This window comes from Mizuhopecten yessoensis, unplaced genomic scaffold (genome assembly GCF_002113885.1).
Source record: "Mizuhopecten yessoensis strain PY_sf001 unplaced genomic scaffold, ASM211388v2 scaffold9301, whole genome shotgun sequence".
NCBI lineage: Eukaryota > Metazoa > Mollusca > Bivalvia > Pectinida > Pectinidae > Mizuhopecten > Mizuhopecten yessoensis.
Window position 1 is genome coordinate 839,378 of NW_018407979.1, and position 21,388 is coordinate 860,765.

The 21,388-nt window shown below is 33.1% G+C and overlaps 1 protein-coding gene across 1 annotated transcript in view; it reads right to left on the minus strand.

Moving 5' to 3' along the window:
• Positions 1–307: 307 nt before the first annotated feature.
• The window catches only part of LOC110457738 (organic cation transporter protein-like), a 30,115-nt gene continuing 9,034 nt past the window's right edge, over positions 308–21,388 (minus strand). Inside the window, exons 2-11 of the mRNA XM_021509122.1 lie at positions 20,126–20,285; positions 17,944–18,169; positions 15,606–15,709; positions 13,017–13,171; positions 12,297–12,465; positions 5,362–5,571; positions 4,566–4,792; positions 3,852–4,033; positions 2,920–3,071; positions 308–2,334 (exon numbers count right to left, since the gene is read on the minus strand). Coding sequence (XP_021364797.1) covers positions 2,235–2,334; positions 2,920–3,071; positions 3,852–4,033; positions 4,566–4,792; positions 5,362–5,571; positions 12,297–12,465; positions 13,017–13,171; positions 15,606–15,709; positions 17,944–18,169; positions 20,126–20,271 — 1,671 coding nt within the window. The 5' untranslated portion in view covers positions 20,272–20,285 and the 3' untranslated portion in view covers positions 308–2,234. The remainder of the gene's footprint in view (positions 2,335–2,919; positions 3,072–3,851; positions 4,034–4,565; positions 4,793–5,361; positions 5,572–12,296; positions 12,466–13,016; positions 13,172–15,605; positions 15,710–17,943; positions 18,170–20,125; positions 20,286–21,388) is intronic.

The following is a 21,388-nucleotide window of genomic DNA, read 5'->3' on the forward strand; positions in this document are numbered from 1 at the left end:
ATTCAAATTTATTTGTGGTCGGGTGGCCTTCTCGCGCTAACATCCGAGCTAACAAAAGTAACTTATGTAAGCTGTAATAATTTGATTAATAATTATTGAAAAAAATAAGCAATGCTTATATCATATTAAATTTATCTTTTCTTCACAGTTTTATGCTAAAGGTCCACTAAAGTCAGTTTTTCATTCCTCTACGATACACTCCGGTAAATTTTCCCACCTCCTACCGTATTTTGAATTTGATCGACGTAACATAAAAAAACACATTCTGTTGCAGTTACTTGTGGATGTTTTCTTCGAGAGCGAACAGAAGTAGAAGCATCAATCACTTAAATCTCGTACTGTTGATATAAAAAAACACACAAGTATTAGAAGTTTAATCCGTATTGTTTATTTTAAAATACAATTGCACCGTGTAAAAAAAAAACCAGTAGAACTGATGAAAACCACATCCTTCAATTTTACGTATGGAAAGTTTAATAATTTTGTTTTCAATCTCTCATCGATATGGTAATCATTTTGTTTCATGGTTCAATGATAGCTACACTGCGACGATGTACAAAACACTTGGTCAAAACAGATACATTCTCCTACATAAAATAGTGCTGGGGTACAACATTGAATTATAACTCCGTTTTGTTTGTTTCCCATTTGTGTAATTGTTTGCAAAATTTCTAATTCCGAACCTCTTATTTGATTTACTGTATTATACCTCTCAGGGCCCAGTTGTTCAAAAGCTGGTTAGCTTAATCGATGTTTAACAACATATGTCGACCTTTATTATTTCCATCAATACACACGGTAAAATCACTCAATAGTGTATGTAAATTGACACTACTAAATATTTGATATCTGTAAAGTTGTAACTTGTTCAATGGTTCTGTTTTAAAGAAACACGAAAATTAAAGTTTGCGCTAATCACTGATAAAGCTAGTCTCCTTTTGAACAAGGCTTCTGATGATCCCCAAACAAATCTTAATAATTGGATCTGCTTTGTAGATTATTAATGATAAGAAATATGCGCACGCCGTCCATTCCATAACATGATAAGATCTATGTGAGGACGGAATTTCTTGAATAGTTACCAATGTATATGGATAATAATTTGAGAACCGCTTTAAGACGACCTATGACCCGTATATTAGAACCTCGACTCATTATTATTATCATTATTATTATTTCCTATCTTAGACTTTTTTAGTCTTTGGGATTAATTTCCTGTCCGTGGACTTGAGCAAGTCTATAATGTTTTCAGCCAGAAGACTCGCTCAGATCATTCTATAGATAAATCAATAAGTGATAAAAAAAAAATGATTAATGAAGGATAAAAATTAAAATAAGACATAGAATATATCAATATAAACTGTAATATTATGTCGTTTCTCTGGATAATGTTGCTTACAATCAATTTTTTATGACAAAATGAAGATGAACGGAAATCTGAATATTTTTATATTATCATATCCAGCAGTCGAGATTAATACATTACCTGAGACCGTACTATTGCTTCCTTTGGAATGTCGGAAGCCACATCATCGACCTTTATACATTAGTAATATACAATGTAAAATGGAAATAGAGTGACATCAATGTAGTTGAGCAAAACAATAAAATCAAAGTTCATGTTGGACGAACAGCGATATCGATGATGAAATATTTACAATCGTATAGCATTGCCACTATATTACCCTACCAAATTCAGTTTGCATTCTTATAGGCAATGAATGGCATGGACCTATTGTTGACGATTTCATTATAATGACGTCATAATTAATACGTTTGATACCACTGACCCTCCTAGGCGATGGCTGTTCTATTTATTGATCAAACATACACGACGCAAACATTACTTGCACTAAATGTTAAATAATAATAAGTGTAATTTATTTTTTATGATATGAACAAATACCAAACATGGTAAATATAGATATTGAACGATTTTTATGCTGCATTCATAGGCAATTTTCATTTGTCCAGTTGACATTCATATTGCCTTTGAATGCCAACTAAAAGCAGTTAAATGCTTAAATATTGTCATATCATACAAAGTGTTTACTGGAACATATCATCGATATAGATAAGTCGAGAAATGAAAACGGAAATACGTTACTTTTTAAAATGTCTTTTAACCACAGCACCATATGTGTTTTTTTCTTTTTTCATCCCATTTTAGATAAAAAAATTGAAGTTGCGTAAAGAAGATATAGATATTCACTCATTGATGCAAATCGTTTGCACTATAGGGGTGTTTTCTCGTCAAGAAGAGAAGCTCGTTTCTCCTCTGAGTCGTCCAAGCAATCACTTGCCTGCAAATAGACATTCACGTCCTCAGCAGATCTGCAAATATTAAGAAACATGTATTAGATAGAAAACTGTGAAATTAATGTAACTAATTTGTTTTCTTCTAACTTTTCATTCCCAAAATATCATTCAATGTTCTTTGTATTTTCGTTTTTATCATCGCTATTACGTCTTTCTGTTATGAGTTCGAAAATGAAATTTCATGAAATCAAATCCCCATGTTCAGAAAAGACATGTGGAATATTTTTTAACCTTATTTCGCTGTAAACTGTTAGTTACTGTTTAGACAAAAATCTATCAGATTTCTAGCGTTCACACACAAAGGTCATCAACAATATATTATCAGCCGGGTATAAACGAAAGTTCGTTTGAAATTTGAACTATGAGTCGATTACATTTGAAGGAAGATGATATAAGTAAAATATGCATATTGAATATTTGTTAAACATCCAATTATCTGAATATGCAAACTGTCACCCGATATAACACCGAAATATGGATAGCCAATGCCATGCTTAGATACACAGGTTACATGTATATGAGGGTTCATCAGAGTAAATTTATTCTGCGTGGGTAATTGATAATTATGTTTTAGTTTTGTCCTAAAAGTAGACGACGTACGTTCCAAATCGTGTCCCTTCATCTATAGTGTCTGGAAGTCGCTTGTGAAGAGTCTCTGGTAGAAGCAATGTAAACAGGCCTGCCGCCACACTGATAACGCCGAATATCACCAGAGGTAGTGCCTGTCCGTAATGGCTGCCTACCAAGGAACCCTAATTGAAAGAAGAAAAAGCGAAAATAAAATCAAAACAACAACGATAATAGCATACAAGTCCACAAGTTATAATAGGATCCAAGAAGTCATAAATAGGATTTAATTTATCTCATTCACCCATGAACCCACACTTAACCTCTTCCAATTCAGAGGTTGGAATACACCATCATGAAATTTCAGGGGTGAATGAGTTAAACACGACGAACAATTTGTCAATTGGTAGCATATTGAACAATGGAAGACAACTCGGGTAATCTTTCGAAGGAACTTTTTGTGGTCGGTTAAATGTATCCATGACACTGTTTTTACGACATATATGAGTTTCGTTGTCTGACGTCCCATTATTCTCAAAACTAATTTCATTTCCAATCAATTTCATTAGAAGTATTGTTTGAACACATTATTATTCAAGATAACAAAAGATTCTGTAAAATATTTGACAAAAACGAAATGATTTCTCCCCGATATTTGTCATGTGCTGATAAGTTACAGATATAACTTCCGCGATGAATTATTGTATTTGTATAATGCATGGAAAACTCTTTCTATTGTTTTGAGACACATATTTTCAATTATTTATAAAACTAAGCCAAAGTGCTTGTTCTTTTTTCATGACTGTTTCTATAACTTAAAAAGGATATTAAATAACAAAACCTTTATATGTTAAAAAAAATCTGACGTTATCGGTATACGGTGATATTATTTTAAGCGCAGGACGTTAACCAAGCAATAAGTCTTTTCTTTGACAAGTCTTTTTATCAGTTGTCGTATAACTTACCAACTTAGCAATGTAAGGTGCCGACATTCCTCCTAAACGTGCCACACATGAGCTTGCCCCCATTCCACCTGTGCGGACTACAGTCGGGAATAATTCACTAGAGAAAATGTAAATAACAGCAAACGCTCCTGTTGACCCTGCTTTCCCAACACAGCACAGCGCTATGGTGTACGGTTCAAAGGCTGCAAGAGAGTACATTGTACGTATACATTCAATGCGGTATGTATAACACACAGCAGCACGTAAAGATAAATCATGGTGTGGTGAAGCCCCCCAACTGTGCGCAGACGAACATGTTTGAAGTCTTGGCGTGAGTGATCATTGTTCAGAAATATGTTTATCCTAACTAACTTACATATTCATTGGGGCGCATAATAGAAAAATGTCCTTCAACAAAACTCTCCTAACGTAAGGCATGTATATGCGTCTTAATGTATGGAAACATGTATAGGAAGAGCTCTTTATACGAGTTTAATATGGTTGCTACAATGTTAAATTGTTTTTTATCTTCATTATTCGCTAGTTAAAGGATAAACAAAAGTGTTATAGTGTATAAATATATCTTCAAAGATATATTAACTCAAAGTGTTCATATTCGCTGGTACTATTTATATGGCGTTATTTTTGGTGACCTCGAATATACCAAAATTAAATCCGCCGTGAATATTGTACACCGTAAATCTAGAACAGGTAAGCGGAAAGTGCACAACTTACTTTCTCCTCCTAGCAATACGGTGAAGATGGTCATCAGGTTGGACCCGCCGCTGAGTATCATGAAGAAAGCAAGCACGTTTCTACGACCAAACTTTGACAGAAGGCCGATCGTTAATGCTATGGCAGGGATTTCAACAACCGCCAATAGCAGGAATTTCAAGTAGAAATTTCCTCCGAGATTACTCATATGTATGGTCGTTCCAAAGAATATCTGCGAAACTGAAAACCTGCGAAAATAAAGATGCATTCGATAAATAAAAGTTTATTTTGAAATACAATGAACATAGTTTTTTGAGTTATCGTATATCGTATAGAGAAGTTAACACAAGTTTATTTTCATGTTGATATTGGCTTTGATTTCAAAAGTATCATGTGACGACAAATTCATCTAATAATAGCATAATTAAAAAAAAAAAATGTCATTATACTGGTAAGCCAGAACTTATCACCGTAGCAAGAACAACTCACCTGGTCAGATAATTGTGACAACTAGCTCCTTTTGTAACTACGATGTTGAGAAAGATATCACCGAAAAAATTGCATAAAATAGCAATAAGAAGTTATATCAAAATTGTTACAAACGTAACAGCAGAAATGGTTTGTACTAAATGTCCCTTTAATCGGGCGACAGATGAATCCCGGTCATTTTATCCGGTCTGTACATTGGTTGTTTATGAAGAACAAATCCTTTATGGGCAAGTGTTAAATCTTATTCCTGCAATAATTATTCTTTAATATATATATATATATAATACAAGACAATATGATTACGTTAATTCGGAACACAAAGTCTTACCAATTGAGAAATATGATACAGGTCCTCCACGCCAACGTTTTCGAGGAAAACAATTGCCAGACTCGCCCCGGCTTCACCTGTTCTATGTGACTTAGATCTATTTTTTCAGGATACGGTTTCCTGTTTTTCTCGGCCACCTTCCTGAGGATAGTCTCTGCGTCTTTGTATCTTCCCTGGCTGATAAGCCATCTGGGAGATTCGGGTATAACCCTACAAAGCAAGGTTAGCCAGTCAAATTTCTGTTTGTAGTACATCATTTACTAATTCGTTCTTTAACTATATGAAATTAAAATAAACAAACAAAGGAAAAATGAGATTAAAACATATCAGGTAACATATTAATGCATGTATGCGTACAAACTATAAAACAACATAATTAAATTGCAACGCAAACAGGAGCCCCCATCGTCCTGGTAACCTTGACGAAGGAAAATTAAAGTGAGTTATTTGCAAATGATAAATGATTAAAACTAAACGATAAGTTATTTTCATACTTTCGAAAGACATTTCTTTTATCTTAATTGTTTAACTTGTTCATGTGTTAAGGGAAGATGTATACGATCTGTTTGATCAACTACAGATAACTATTTGGCGTATTCAATTTATGTTGAACACCGTTCAATGCTATGGTATCTTTATCTTCTTCGTGGTAACAGATAAGAACGGCAAGAGTTTATGGGAAAACGCACATCACTATAAGCAACTAAATCTTCAACTAAAGCTTTCGACGCGCATTACCTTCTTAGCGCAAGCTACTCTCTTGTTAAAAAAACAATCCTTGGGAGAGTAAATACCGACATATACTGACGCAGATATTGCCGTCTAATGCCATAGTAACTTTATCTTCTTCGCGGCAACATATTAGAACGGCAAGAGTTTATGGCAAAACGCATATCACTATAAGAACCAAATATTCAACTAAAGTTTTCGACGCGCATTACCTTCTTAGCGCAATCTTCTCTTCTTTAAAAAAACACAATCCTTGGGAGAGGAAACACTGACATATACTGCGCAGAACATTAACCGCAGGTACTGTTTAGCGGAAATGGTGAGAAAACTTTATGTATTGGTCATATTACTCGTATTAAAAAAGTGGTCGAGGGACAAGCGACTTGGAGGCATTGATGTTCAGGATAGTAATATAGTGCGCTTGTTCCTACATGTATATGATATGAAAAGTATTGGAAGCAGGCATATTTGAATCATTGTAAGTTTGAATGGTGTATACGCTTAAGTTAATGATATCAAAGAGATTGTAGTAAATATTTCAAGTGAATAGAGCTACTTATTGATGTTGTCAACTGAAAAAAAGATGTTGATGTATCTTCTGAATATGAAATGATGTAATGAAAATAGGTCGTCAAAAGAATTCCAAAAACGCGTTGTTGTTTTTATTCGATGGATCGCTTTCGTTGCTGGCAAAACATTACAGGATTCCACTGTTTTGGTATCTACAGTAAACTCAACTGATCTTCCCGTCATTTAGGATGTACTAGTAATTGTTACGGGATTTGCTTAACTGGAAACCAGTAATCAGGTATCTGCTTTTGTGATAATGATTATAGGCGAGATTGTTAGTTAAAATAAGTTTTTGGTTTTGGTTTTTTTTCCGTTTCATTTTTTTAACAAATCATAATTATATTAACTCCGAAAATGCCCGTAGTAAGTTTCAGAGCATACGTGTTTCTTTTTTTTCAAAAATTGCTTATTAACGGTTTCGTTACCGAAATTTTGTTTGCAACGCACAATAAAAGTTATTGACAGTAGTTTGGGAATCCTTCGACATTCCATAAGTAACAAAATACCTCACAATTATTCTTATTTCCATGTTAAATTGATTCATCGAAAAGTCGTCTATCAGTGCCATTCTTTAATAAATAGATAAGAATATATTTTTAGATTGTTTTCACCATATCTGTGAAATGTTTTGGGTTTTGAGGATGTGAACTGGTGTTGTGTGCAGTCAGAATGTTCTTAGATAGGTTGCAAGTTCTGTATCATTTACTCATAGGCAATGTTGATCAGTGAAGCTTAGAAATAATGCTAAGAATTTTATGAAGAAAACTTTTGATTTTGCTTTCGTTGGACAATTCGTCTGACTGAAAAGAAATATTCAAATAAAACAGACTTGTAGGATAATCATATAATGATATAGATGAAGATTATTTATGAGAAATACATTTTTCAATAATAATGCAAAAGAACCAGTACCTGCTTAGCCTGAAATTAAACTTTACATATACATTTAAAATTGAGGTAATTTACCTTTCATAAAAAAAAAGATTTTTTTATTTTTATTTCTAAACGCTGAAAGTTTCTTTCAGCTTTAAAAATCAATAGTTTTGAACTCTGGTTTTTTCTTCATTCTTTCTGAAAAGTAGCTTTATTAATATTTATTTGACATGTATATATTGTGTGTATGAACTTATTGGATAGCGCAGTCAGGTAATTTGGTTCATTAGCAATATTTCACAAAGTACATCTGAAACACAAGATCATTAAAGCATGACTTAGCTTACCTGCTATACCAATTACCTTGTGCTTTTTAGTTATATCCAGCTGAGCTTGGCTAGCTCTCCTGGAGAACTTGCCCAGCATCCGGAATAATTTCATCCCCAAACTCTTAGACACACATCGTCAAGATTTAAGAAGATAATGAACGTAAAACCCTCAATTAAGCACCGTCTGAAAATAATGATCTCTTGAAAATAAAAAGGGCTCGAAATAAATCTCTTAATTACGAGAATTTCTGATTAAGTACATATAGAGACCTGTGGAAAAAATATGTTGTAACATCTTTGGTTAGCATATTATGAAAAAAGTGTCATATGTTCCTGTAAATGGCGTTTTACTAAACTGGATGACAGCATGCTGGTAATTGCAATTTTAATTTGTATCATGGTATAACTTGGACGTCCATTTTGTTCGGGTTTTCATCCTATCTAACAATATCTTATTTACTTTGTTAAAGTGTTTTTTAAAAAAACGTATATTTATCTTCCATTTGCCTATAACGAAAAAGGAGTTCTAGCAATAAGGTTAAAATATCCTTAATTATATATATATGTGTGTATCCATAGTTATATATATATGTGTATCCATAGTTATATATATGCGTATCCATATGTATATATGTGTGAATCCATAGTTATATGTATATGTATCCATATATATATATGTGTGTGTATCCATAGTTATAAATATGTGTATCCATAGTTATATGTATGTGTATCCATAGTTATATATGTATGCATCCATTGTTACATTATATATATATATGTAACAATTGATTAGTTATATATATATATATATAAAGGAATTTTACTCGTTACCTGACCTAATAATTACAACACCATAACAGCTATCTTGGTGTTCGTCAGTAAACAAGACTCTATGACTACTGTCGATACATGTAGCTGTATATCTTTATTTTTTGTTAAATGTCATTCTATAAAAAAAACACTTTTACTTTATTGCATCAGTTGTTTTACATGTAGATGTAATTTCAAGAACATATCTGTTAATTTTACTTTCAACTCTAATTTACTGTTGATATTTTCTGATCGAAGACTATTAATGTCATTTTGTACTATCAAGGCAAAAAACAACATCCCCACTTTAGTAAAATATAGTTACTTTATCTTGAACCAACATACTTGTTCCCGAATTGATAGAATACAAAAGAGTATATTCTATGACATATATAAATTTTGTCTCAAATATTAAAGTACTTTGACTAAGTGGTATCTTTATAAATTAACCAAGGCTAACTGTCATCCACCATCTCCGGGAATTGTTTATTTCAAGATATTTAGGATATCCCTTCAGCAAACATCAGGTACGGAATGCTAATTCCAGCATTCTATTTACGTTTTAGATTTTTTTTGCGTCGTTACGTTTTGTAAATGACGATTACATTAACGTTTATTTATAACAGGAAAAATTACATTGGAGAGGTAAACGATTAATTCTTTTAGACAGATTTCTATGCACCATATATCATACATTTGTAGCACAAAGATGATTTGAAAACTGAAAGTTACAAGACAAAGTTTATTGAATCCGATAAGCCATCTGAATAAATATATCATAATTTTTTAATTAGTTTTGGGGCCAAATGTTTTTGAATAAACATTTTTTTTTTTTTTTTTTTTTTTTTTTTTTTTTTTTTTACAATTTTTATAAAAATGTTAACCATTAGAATTTTTTTGCTTATCAGTATATGAGTATGATCATCTACAACCTTCATTGTAATCAAATACCATGAAGAGTAAGAACCTCATTCGAAACAATTGACAACACATGTACTTTGTATATGCGTGTAGGTGTATCGTTTGGTCATGTATTTGTATTGACTTAATCTTAACAAAGAGCTTGTGTCGTGTACTTCTAAACATGGTTCATTACCGGGTATTTCTAAAAGCGTATACACGTAACGTGCTTTCCTTATGTCTTTATTAGTGTGTTGTACAGTGCTCCTCAGTGTTTCTTTGTTGTGTTTGTCACTAACAGTTTACCTGTATAAGCATTGCGCGTTTTCTTGACGAAGTTTACACTTCTGGACATATGGTCTTATTGTCTCTGTACTTTTTCAAGTATATGAGATTAAATAGTTATATATTTATGTTCTTTTCCTGCTGGTTTTTATTGATTTTGAGTTCCAACTTTGGTTTATTTACAATTCAAAATTATCATGTTTTCATTTACGTATGTGGCGTATAATAGCTTTTGTAAGAGTGCCATACATTTCTGTAAATATCTGCGAATCCTTATGCACATTTAATTGGTTGATTGTTAAAGTACGGTCACCACATGTGTACCGTGGTAAAGTATATATGGATAAACACAGTGGAAATCGATTGGAACTACTATAACGTGTATATCAAGCCACCATTTGGTTAACCACTGAACCTCTTTTATAATTTTACAAATGCTGTACTTGCATCACGTGTTATGTTTATTATTACAAAGTCTGAACTTATATCCCGGATCTAATGTGTGATAATAGGGTGTATTTTGTTTATCTCTCTTATCCTTTTTAAATCAATTAGCCAATTACTATGCGGATTCAATTTATCCGACCAAAGTTTGCATTTGTCTTATTTTTTGGTGGCGAAATGGATGTAGTACAAATGTATCTTATAATATTTGTATATCCAATTAAACATATATCGTTAGTCTAAGGTAGGTGCTAACACAAGAGTCCCGTCTAAAAGAGCTGTGTTTTAATTTTAATTCTACGCGGCAAAATGGTCATCCGGTTCTAATAGAATAATTGTGAGACTGGCTTTTGTTTAAGAGTGACTTTTTAAATACTTATATACTTATGTGGAAGAAGTGCATGTTTTATAATAGATGATGGACCAGCATTTGTTTATATGAATGGTAGATCGATTGGTAGAGTGGTAGTAAAAAAGTAACATATTCAGTCCTCAAATATGTAGATATCCTGGTCCAAGAGTTTAGGGTTTGTACAACGGTGCTGCCCCGTACCGGATGAAAGAGGGAGATAAATGACAACCATTTGCCATTAGAAATCACCTGAATGATAGAAGCTCGGGATGCCTCGGGATGCCTCCTTACCAGTTCCAATACCATCTTACTGATAAAATGACGCATTAGCTCATTTATCCAAGATATTGTTTGTAACATATCAATTTCAAAAGGTACTTAAATCCCAGACTTCATGATGCTCTGATTCTGACTTTCAATCATGTCCAGCTTCAATCTCTGAGATACAGTCAAGTGCTTGTTTAATGTTTTAATGACGCCTATTAGGCAGCGAAACCAAAACATTGCACCCTGATAAATGTGGTTTGATAATAAAACAAGTGGCATTATAGTTCCTTCTGCAGCTTGTCTTTCACAGCTGGCTGACTGAATATAGTCACCCAAAAATGAGTGACATTAATGACATGCACAGGTTTTTTTGTTTTTTTTAAATATATATATTTCTTGTCTTTTTTTGTTGTGTTATTGTTTTTTGGTAGATTCCATACTTGCTGTTTGATTCTTAACTGTAGATTTATATATATACACATATACATCTCCTTTAATGGTATTGTTCGTTGCATATGCATTTTGTATATTGTTATAGGTGCATATTTTGGTTGACCAGTTTGGTGTTCAGTATTGTCAAATGTTTTGAATTAACTCACATAATAAAATACCCGATGAAAGGAATGCCATTCATTGCAGTAGTAATAGATACTTAACACTTTATGGTAAAAAGCTCACATACATGAACCAGGATTCAGTGTCTTCCATATCTTAAGAAACTACACTGTACGACGAAAATTGTCCTTGTTTCATCAACCACGATCGAATCGGCATGCGCTGTTTGAGTCTTTTAGATCAGGAGAAGCAAGACGTATCATAAAATATCGCAATATTTTATTATTCTTTAACAGTGCACGCGTTTTTCTAAACTGCATTAAAGGCGTAAATTCAATATATTTGCTTTTACATGACATTTGATATTTCAACAGCTCTTTAATAAGTACACTGTTAAAATATTTTTATTTTTACCGGAATTGTTACATTAATTGTTTTTGAAATTATTGGAATACTGTGAGGTCACATCCTGTATACGCTGTGAGTCTTATATCAAATTTTATACAGAGAAGAAAACTTTTGGACTTGTGGTTCTTTGTCAAATAGAATAATTTTGCGTAGAAAAGAGGGTAGAAACTACAACTTTGATATCGATATATAAAGTTGATATACCATAATCTATTGGACGGTTTTAAAACGTTCAACAGCAATTTCATTGTTACAGCAGTGATCTTACTACTCGGATGGAGCAAGTTGATCGACAATAGTTTGATATTCCTATTACTGCTGCAATGGTAATCGGCCCCTGAAACAATGTGATGATAGTATATAAAATGTACATTATGTATGTCTTGACTTCGAAGTCTGCACTGGATACGTACCAATACAGGCCCAAGTGTACTATACACGGTATCGCCACCACGAGCTGGATGGTCTTCCAGTTCCGCAGGATGAAGCCTGCCCCCGTCAGGTATAGCAATCCCACAGGAAAGACTAAGTGCATTAGAACGCCCGCCAGCATCCTCCTATTGGGCCCAGTCAATTCTATACCTGTCAACAAAGGTAGATAAGAGTCATAACTGCAAAGACGGAACCAGCTCATTCTTTCAAAACTTAAGAATCATCAAAAAACACAATGAGGCGGTAAACATAGTGAGAGGAGTTGAAGTAACACGCAAATGATGCAAACTTTCACTATTTCAATAATATTATACTTAATATTATCACGCACTCGTTTTCCACAGGTCATATTTCCACTATTCGAAGTATCTGTACAAAGAAGCAACAGGCACAACACATGAGTCCTGAGTGACTGATGCAGATGACAACAATGGCGCAGAAGCCTGGTCATTTTCAAGGTTGTGTTATGATTCTATATCAGTAAAATAAAATATGTATTGCTCTTGCGGTAGGGACACACAATTCTTTGCTTCTCCCCGATTCATCATATTTCAACGTCGTGAAACATGATTAATTTCAAGAAAATAAATACTCGTTTTCACCTACCACAAGAGCGTATATTGATGTTGCAGCAGTATCCTTTACTGGCGTATTCGACTTAGACGCAGAGGTCATGACTGCATTATTAAATGGTTACATACCCATGACGACAACCAGGATGAAGAGGCCGTGGTTGGATGCCCCAACCAAGAATTCCAAGACGGTGAAGCTGTAGAACTCTGTTGTAAACGCAGTCGCTACGGAGGATATGAAGAGGAGGATGGAGGCCAATAATATCGATTTCCGTCTTCCGAAACTGAATTTTAGAACATTATCAAGATAAATGTTTTAATATATGGGCACACTTTAGTAACATAATTTTATAGCATAATGACATGTTGTCAAAACATTGTACTGATATGTTGTTATAACATAATGACATGTTGTTTTAACCTTGTATTGACAAATTGTTATAAATTTGTACTGATGTGTTGTTAAAACATTATACTGACCTGTTGTTATAACACTATACTGATGTGTTGTTATAACATTATACTAATATGTTGTTATAACACTAATCTGACATGTTGTTATAACATCATACTGACATGTTGTTATAACATAGTACTGACAAGTTGTTATAGCATAATCCTGAAATGTTGTTATAACATCATACTGACATGTTGTTATAACATAGTACTGACATGTTGTTATAGCATAATACTGATATGTTGTTAGAACATTATACTGACATGTTGTTTTAACAATATATTGATATGTTGTTATAACATTATACTGACATGTTGTTATAAAATAGTATTGATTTGTTGTTATAACATAGTATTAATTTGTTATTATAACACTATATTGATTTGTTGTTATAAAATTATATTGATTTGTTCTTATATTATAGTACTGACTTTTTGTTATAATATTATACTGACATGTTGTTGTAACATAATATTGATTTGTTGTTATAATAGTATACGGACATGTTGTTATAACATTATACTAACATGTTGTTATAACATTATACTGACATGTTGTTATAACATAGTACTGACATGTTGCTATAACATTATACTAACATGTTGTTATAACATCATACTGATATGTTGTTATAACATAGTACTGACATGTTGTTATAACATTATACTAACATGTTGTTATAACATTATACTGACATGTTGTTATAACATTATACTGACATGTTGTTATAATATTATACTGACATGTTGTGATAATATTATACTGACATGTTGATTTAACAATATATTGATATGTTGCTATAACATTATACTGACATGTTGTTATAAAATAGTATTGATTTGTTGTTATAACATAGTATTAATTTGTTATTATAACACTATATTGATTTGTTGTTATAAAATTATATTGATTTGTTCTTATATTATAGTACTGACTTTTTGTTATAATATTATACTGACATGTTGTTGTAACATAGTATTGATTTGTTGTTATAACATAGTTTTGATTTGTTGTTATAACACTATATTGATTTGTTGTTATAACATTGTTTTGATTTGTTGTTATAACCTAATACTTACATGTTGTTATAACATTATACTGACATGTTGTTATAACATTATAATGACATGTTGTTTTAACCTTGTATTGACATATTGTTATAACATTATACTAACATGATGTTATAATATTATACTGTCATGTTGTTGTAACATAGTATTGATTTGGTGTTATAACATAGTTTTGGTTTGTTGTTATAACACAGTTTTGATTTGTTGTTATAACATAGTATTAATTTGTTATTATAACACTATATTGAGATGTTATAACCTAATACTTACATGTTGTTATAACACTATATTTATTTGTTGTTATAACATAGTACTGACATGTTGTTTTAACAATATATTGATATGTTGCTATAACATTATACTGACATGTTGTTATAGCATAATACTGATATGTTGTTATAACATCATACTGACATGTTGTGATAATATTATACTGACATGTTGTTTTAACAATATATTGATATGTTGCTATAACATCATACTGACATGTTGTTATAGTATTATACTGACATGTTGTTATAACATTATACTGCCATGTTGTGATAATATTATACTGACATGTTGTTTTAACAATATATTGATATGTTTCTATAACATTATACTGACATGTTGTTATAAAATAGTATTGATTTGTTGTTATAACATAGTATTGATTTGCTATTTTAACACTATATTGATTTGTTGTTATAAAATTATATTGATTTGTTGTTATATCATAGTACTGACTTGTTGTTATAATATTATACTGACATGTTGTAACATAGTATTGATTTGTTGTTATAACATAGTACTGACATGTTGTTATTATAATACGATATGTTAAGTTATATCGGTTCCAATATCGTACAAATATAGTTAAAATGTTTCTGAAGCAACACTGATTTCTTACCCACATCGTACACTAGCGATATACTGTCATTGGATAGCCGTTTTAGGTTTCGGTTTTATTTTGTTATTACCTTTTAATAGCTTTAGTCATTTAAGGTCGTTCCTACATATGTGTAATGTATGAGTGCTTGTGTGTACATGTATGTGTGCTTCAGGCAAAGTATTTTGATGTGGTTTTAGCCGTGTTACTACCTTTTTATAAAAAAGTGCAGTGAAACACTCCGATCGTCGACTGGTACCTTGTAAAATAAGCAAACCAATATGACAATTTTAATTCATGTTTGCTTTCATTGCAACACGAACCTATCTGATAGCATTCCAAAGAATAAATCTCCCACCAGGACGCCACAGTAATAAACCATCTGAGCATGCGCCGGTTTCATCTCGTCTGAACACACGAGGTTACCCTAAAATACAAGAAAATATTAGATGTGATAAGGAAGCAATATTGACAATACGACCTCTGTTTACAATAGGTCTTCTGGAAACTAAATAGCAATGACCCTTAACCAGTGGACTTCCTTGTACAATGATATTAAATTGGACAGTCTCAGTGCTCTGTGATTCATCTTCATAGAAGAAGAATTTCAGTTTTGTTTTACAAAGTTCTCACTTGAAGCTGATAACCAATTTACTATTGTAAGGATAATTAAGAAAACATTATATCTTTTCATTTCAATGTTCATAATAAACTCTTGGTCCAGGCAAGTGGATTTAATGCCGGGACACCTGCGCAATTGAGTATAAAACAGGCAACTTATCCACGGCGCTATAGGCCGTGCTATTTATTATGCAAATAATTTATACAACATTAGCAGGAAGGGTTCAAACAGTTTTAACTCCTATAAAAGTCCCACAACGGGTAGTTGTTTTTGTATGAATGTTGAGGGAAAACTTTAACTAAACAGGTTGATATTGCCCTATACAATGCACAACAGATGGGCGATGAACGCCTCAATCTAAACGATTTCGATATTTACGTTACTAGACAGAATATACAAATCACTTTATCACGTTCTTCATGTTCTGTTTATGTTGAATCAAATATTTTTTTCCATTTTTAAAAAGATTTTATTCACATGGACAATGTGTTTAATGGACGACTAACCTTCTTAATGTGTCTAGATGTCTAATTATTAATTTAAGTAGGGATAAAATAAGCAATATTACCGGTAGCCTCCCAAATAACACTGCAAATATCCTTGCAAACGTATGTTGGAAGGATACGAAATAATTTTATATGGGGCAAGGAAGTCATTCTTACAGTGTAGACAATATTTTGTTGTCACATGTTCGAAGCAATCCGCTCCATTATCTTTGTTTTGAAAACAATAAGCCCCTCGGCTAGCGTTAGTAGAAGGCAGAATTAACACTAGAATTTAGAGTGGTCAACGATGCAGTCAGTGTTATGAATAATAATAATAATAATAATAAACTTTGATTTATTTTACAACAATAATGAACAAATTATTAAAACTTAAATTTATTACTCTTGTTAGCCGGGATGTTAGCGCGTTGGGGGTCTTGGTGAGGGGAGAAACCGGAGTACCTGGAGAAAACTCACGTGGTCGGGCAGGTGACCACAACCTTTCATGTCCGATCGGGGAATCGAACCCCGGTCGCCTTGGTGAAAGGCGAGTGTGACAAGTATTCAACGTTGGGGTTTTTTCATGTAAACACAAGAGATTTAAATTTGATTTTCAGACCTTTAAATACTACTTTTGAATTTCTGATAACATTATAGCAAATTAAATGTAGATGACATTGTCCAGAGGAAACCTTACTCATATTGCATTCCAAACAAGGTTAACTTATCTCTCATGAGTTTTGTTTGTCTGGCCTATATCTATAAATCGATATGGACAAAGATACTGACATTCCTCACAACGGGTAGATATTCATGCGTTTTAAGATAAAATCAATGTTTGTAATCTGTCGGCGATTCCTGACCTAGCCACAACCATGTTAATGCCCCATTAGCTCCATATTTTCTTCATTCTATACAATTGCAAAAGACGTGACGATCATTATCCATGTATAGCATTACAGATTTAAGATAAATGTGCACGATTATTACTGATTTCATAAACTTAGACCCTCATCCCTTCCTTTACACTGTTGGTATTTTTTTATTTTTTTTTAACAAATGTATTTTATGATACCAGTGATGAGATATGTTGGTTTATCAGCTTGATAAAAGCGATATTTTCCACACTGTGACAGATATCAGAAGCGATATGTATCACAGCGACAAAACCTGATTTCTAATACCAATTAGAACTTTCAATACATCAAAAACGCTATCCTCCTTGTTTTTGATTTTGTGGCATTCTTATCGATCTAGGTATGTTTAATATGTATTAAATGAAATATTTAATTATTTTCTCTTTTCATATCTTACATATTTTACTTGATGGCATAATAAAACCACGAAATATATGTGATATCCAATAGGATACCATTATATATATATTATATATATATATATTAATCTTTATATTCAAAAGCTTAAGTAGATAGGCGATATCATTAGAATGATAATGGTTTGGTTGATGGTCACTTTATTTTGTTGCGGAGGCCTGCCGATTTAAAACATAAACAAGAATATATTATTTTGTTGTATTTACATAAAGAGTATCACCTGAGTAACAATGGTCTGGTCAAATGTATCTCGGTCGTAAACCCATTGGGAACATTGCGCCTTTGTGACGGAGGACGAGTTTCCGGTTCCTGTCGGTGTGTACACGTGACATCTGTCGTAGTCGTAGAAAGAGTCTTCCGAGGTCGGAATAGTCCTGTTGATGAGGTTGGCATGGTAACTGCCCTGGATGGCCCATGTATCGTTATCGTAACCAGGAATCTTACACCTGTAACATAATGTTTATTTTGTTAGTTTTGTTGCAACAATATATGTTATCATAATCATAGGCACGTCATTAAATGACCTTAGCTGTTCATAAGACGTTTAACAAAATAACACCAAACCAAAAGTCACGAATCATAGAAACCAACCGTTATATCATAGAAGTTAGGGAGTAATAATCGTCACCGTACAATGCTACAATTAATACATATATAATATTGGGTAATGAAATAAATAATATATTCTACAACCATACACGAATAATATGTTTACTTTATTGATTGTATTTTTTAATATATCAATTATTAAACATTTTTTTCTTTTTTTAGATATGAAAACTGAAAATTTTGACTGCACTTTTGCAGCAGGATAGTAAATTTGTATAGCTAATTGACCTGGTGAACACAAATCCGAAGGCCTGCAGTCATGTTGCAGTTATAAGCATATTTCAAAGTATCCGCCCGTAACGACATAGTCGAAGATCAGGGTCAGACGGAAAGGTTTGGTTTGGTTTGGTTTAGTTTAGTATTGTTTAACGTCCTATCAACAGCTATGGTCATTTAAGGACGGCCTCTCCTGTGTGCAAGATGCATGCGTGTAATGTATGCGTGTGTGTGTTGGGAGGCTGCGATATGTTCGTGTTTGTCTCCTTGTGATAGCGCGGAACTGATGCCGACTTTATAGTGCTCCCTTCCTGAAACATACTGCCGAAGACACCCAGCAGGACATCCCACCCGGTCACATTATACTGACAACGGGCGAACCAGTCGTCCTAAATATGACAAGACGATAAGAAAACAATATCAGCAGGGATCCCACCACCCTCGATATTCTAGGAGTTACGCTCAATTGCGTTCTCTGTACCCTTGATTATGTAATAATTACCTCGGAAATCCTAGGGTTATGTTCATTTGCGTTCTCTGCAATAACCTTATGGTTGATGCAAGCAGACTAGTTTGATTGCTGATGTGCATCAACAGAATCATGCTTAAGCCTAACAATGGAATTGGCCGGCTTTGAAATTGGGTTTGGCTCTCTGTAATCTTCATAGGACAGGTCATCCTAGCGATTGGTAAGAGTTTTGATTTACCAGAGACCAATTAAACAGCTAATTGCAATCCTTTGTTTCTATTTTGACGTATTATAAGAGCACAAAGAGCGTAAAGTGAGCGTAACCCCTGAAATGCTGAAGATTAGATTCCAAAAAAAATTGGTGATGAAGAGTGGTAATAATTTCCTCTACCACATATATAAACCCGGTCATGATGCATATGTACGTGTTATTAACCACGGACAGTACCCCTGGGGTTAAGCTCATCTTTGCTCTCTGCACCCCCGGGATATATGTCATAGCATAATTAAAGGCAAGCGGCTATCCATTTGATTGGTCTTGGGTAACAAAACACCCTAACCAATCGCTAGGGTGATACCTTTCCTTTGAAGATTACAAAGAAGCGACACCCTACTTCAAAGCCAGTGAAGTTTACCGTTATGCGACAGACAGCTTCCAATGATGTTCATCAAAGGATCAGGCTAGTCTTCTTGTCTCATTCACAAAGTGGTGCACACTGAATCTTCGATTTTGCTATTACATATTAGGGGCGCAGAGAACGAAAGTGAGCGTAACAAATGGTGTATCGAGGATGCAACAAACCTAGATACATATTAACACTATCATTTACCACAGTAACTAACAGGTTGTAAACTATGAAGATCAGATTGTAGCTTCTAATTGGAAGATTATCATCATTATACGAAAGTCGTTTTTTTAAATTATATCATTTTGGAGTAGTAATATGGTTTGCTTAGTTAATTGGTGAAGCTAGGGATAAAATTAAATCAGTTTTTGTTAAATGATAGATATAGGGATACGAATGTGCGATTGGAAATTTTTGCGTACATTTCGGATGTTTACTAATTGGGTTAGTGATGCAATTGTGTATTTTTAATTAATACGAACCTGTGTTTTGGAGTGTAGGCCAGTAAGACGATCGCCATCATGTAACAACCATTACCAATGGAAGGCAAACACAGTAGGCAGAACAGAAATATTTGATACCTCCCGAACTCGCCAATCCTTTTGAGAATGTCTTCTAAATTAGACATTTTTCGTTAAGCCTCTGTAAAGACAATAACATATTATTATTGCAGTTTGAGTATTTTGTTATAGTACGCATGAATGTCAATGCCGGGTTAACTTATCCTACATGTTCTGCCATGTGTCTGGAACTACGACATGCGGCATAGGTTTTGACCAAGAATACTGAAAATTACCTTATTTTTGCGATATATTAAATTTCGCGTTGCTCAGTGAGAAGATCCATTCGTGACTTTAAAGCATTCTCAAATAATAATTTCATGCCTGTATACTTATAAGAAATATTTGAAATAATATTCACTCATTCACTTAAAGTTCATACATGAACAAAACGTACAAGCCTAGTTTGCTAATATTCACTCATTCACTTAAAGTTCATACATGAACAAAACGTACAAGCCTAGTTTGCGATATTGGGTATATGCGAAACTGAAGTTGTTTTTCAGCACAACGAGTGACCTTGTTTCACCTCTGACAACGACATGTCGACAATGATCAACAGTAATGGCTACTAGTTGAAATATCGCATTGTGAAATTAATTATGAAATTTACAATTACTGGTTTATATTTCAATTTGTTACTTCGCACCTATCTCAGATGACAGTCATATCCCCGATGTGTGAACAAACAGATGTTTGCTATTCATTGGTGTATATGTAACATACATTGAAATCTGTTTAGCTTGGGGTGTATAATAATATCTAGTACCAGCCGACTAGTACTAGCCGACTAGTCCAGGCTGGGTTGTTACCGCCTGCTATTATAACCAATTTATCAAAAAAACACAGAAATAATATATTAAGTTCATAGGTTATTGTAAGTACAACTTTAATTGATTATTATAACTGATGATGCAGTCATTAAAAACGTTTTGTTTGTATTTTAAAAAAAATGCCAAAATATCTAAATCAAATAACTTTCGGTCTAGGGAAAAATAATACTCCTATAGTTCATGAAACATACTATCAACATCACCAGTGTTTGATATCAGATGTTGATTTCTTCCCCTGTACGATCACCGAAGCGACATTTCAGTAAGGCTAAAATAATGTTTTGATTCCGGTTACCCTACACTCCCTAACATTTGTGCCTACCGTAAATATTTTTGGCAGCTTGAAAGAAAT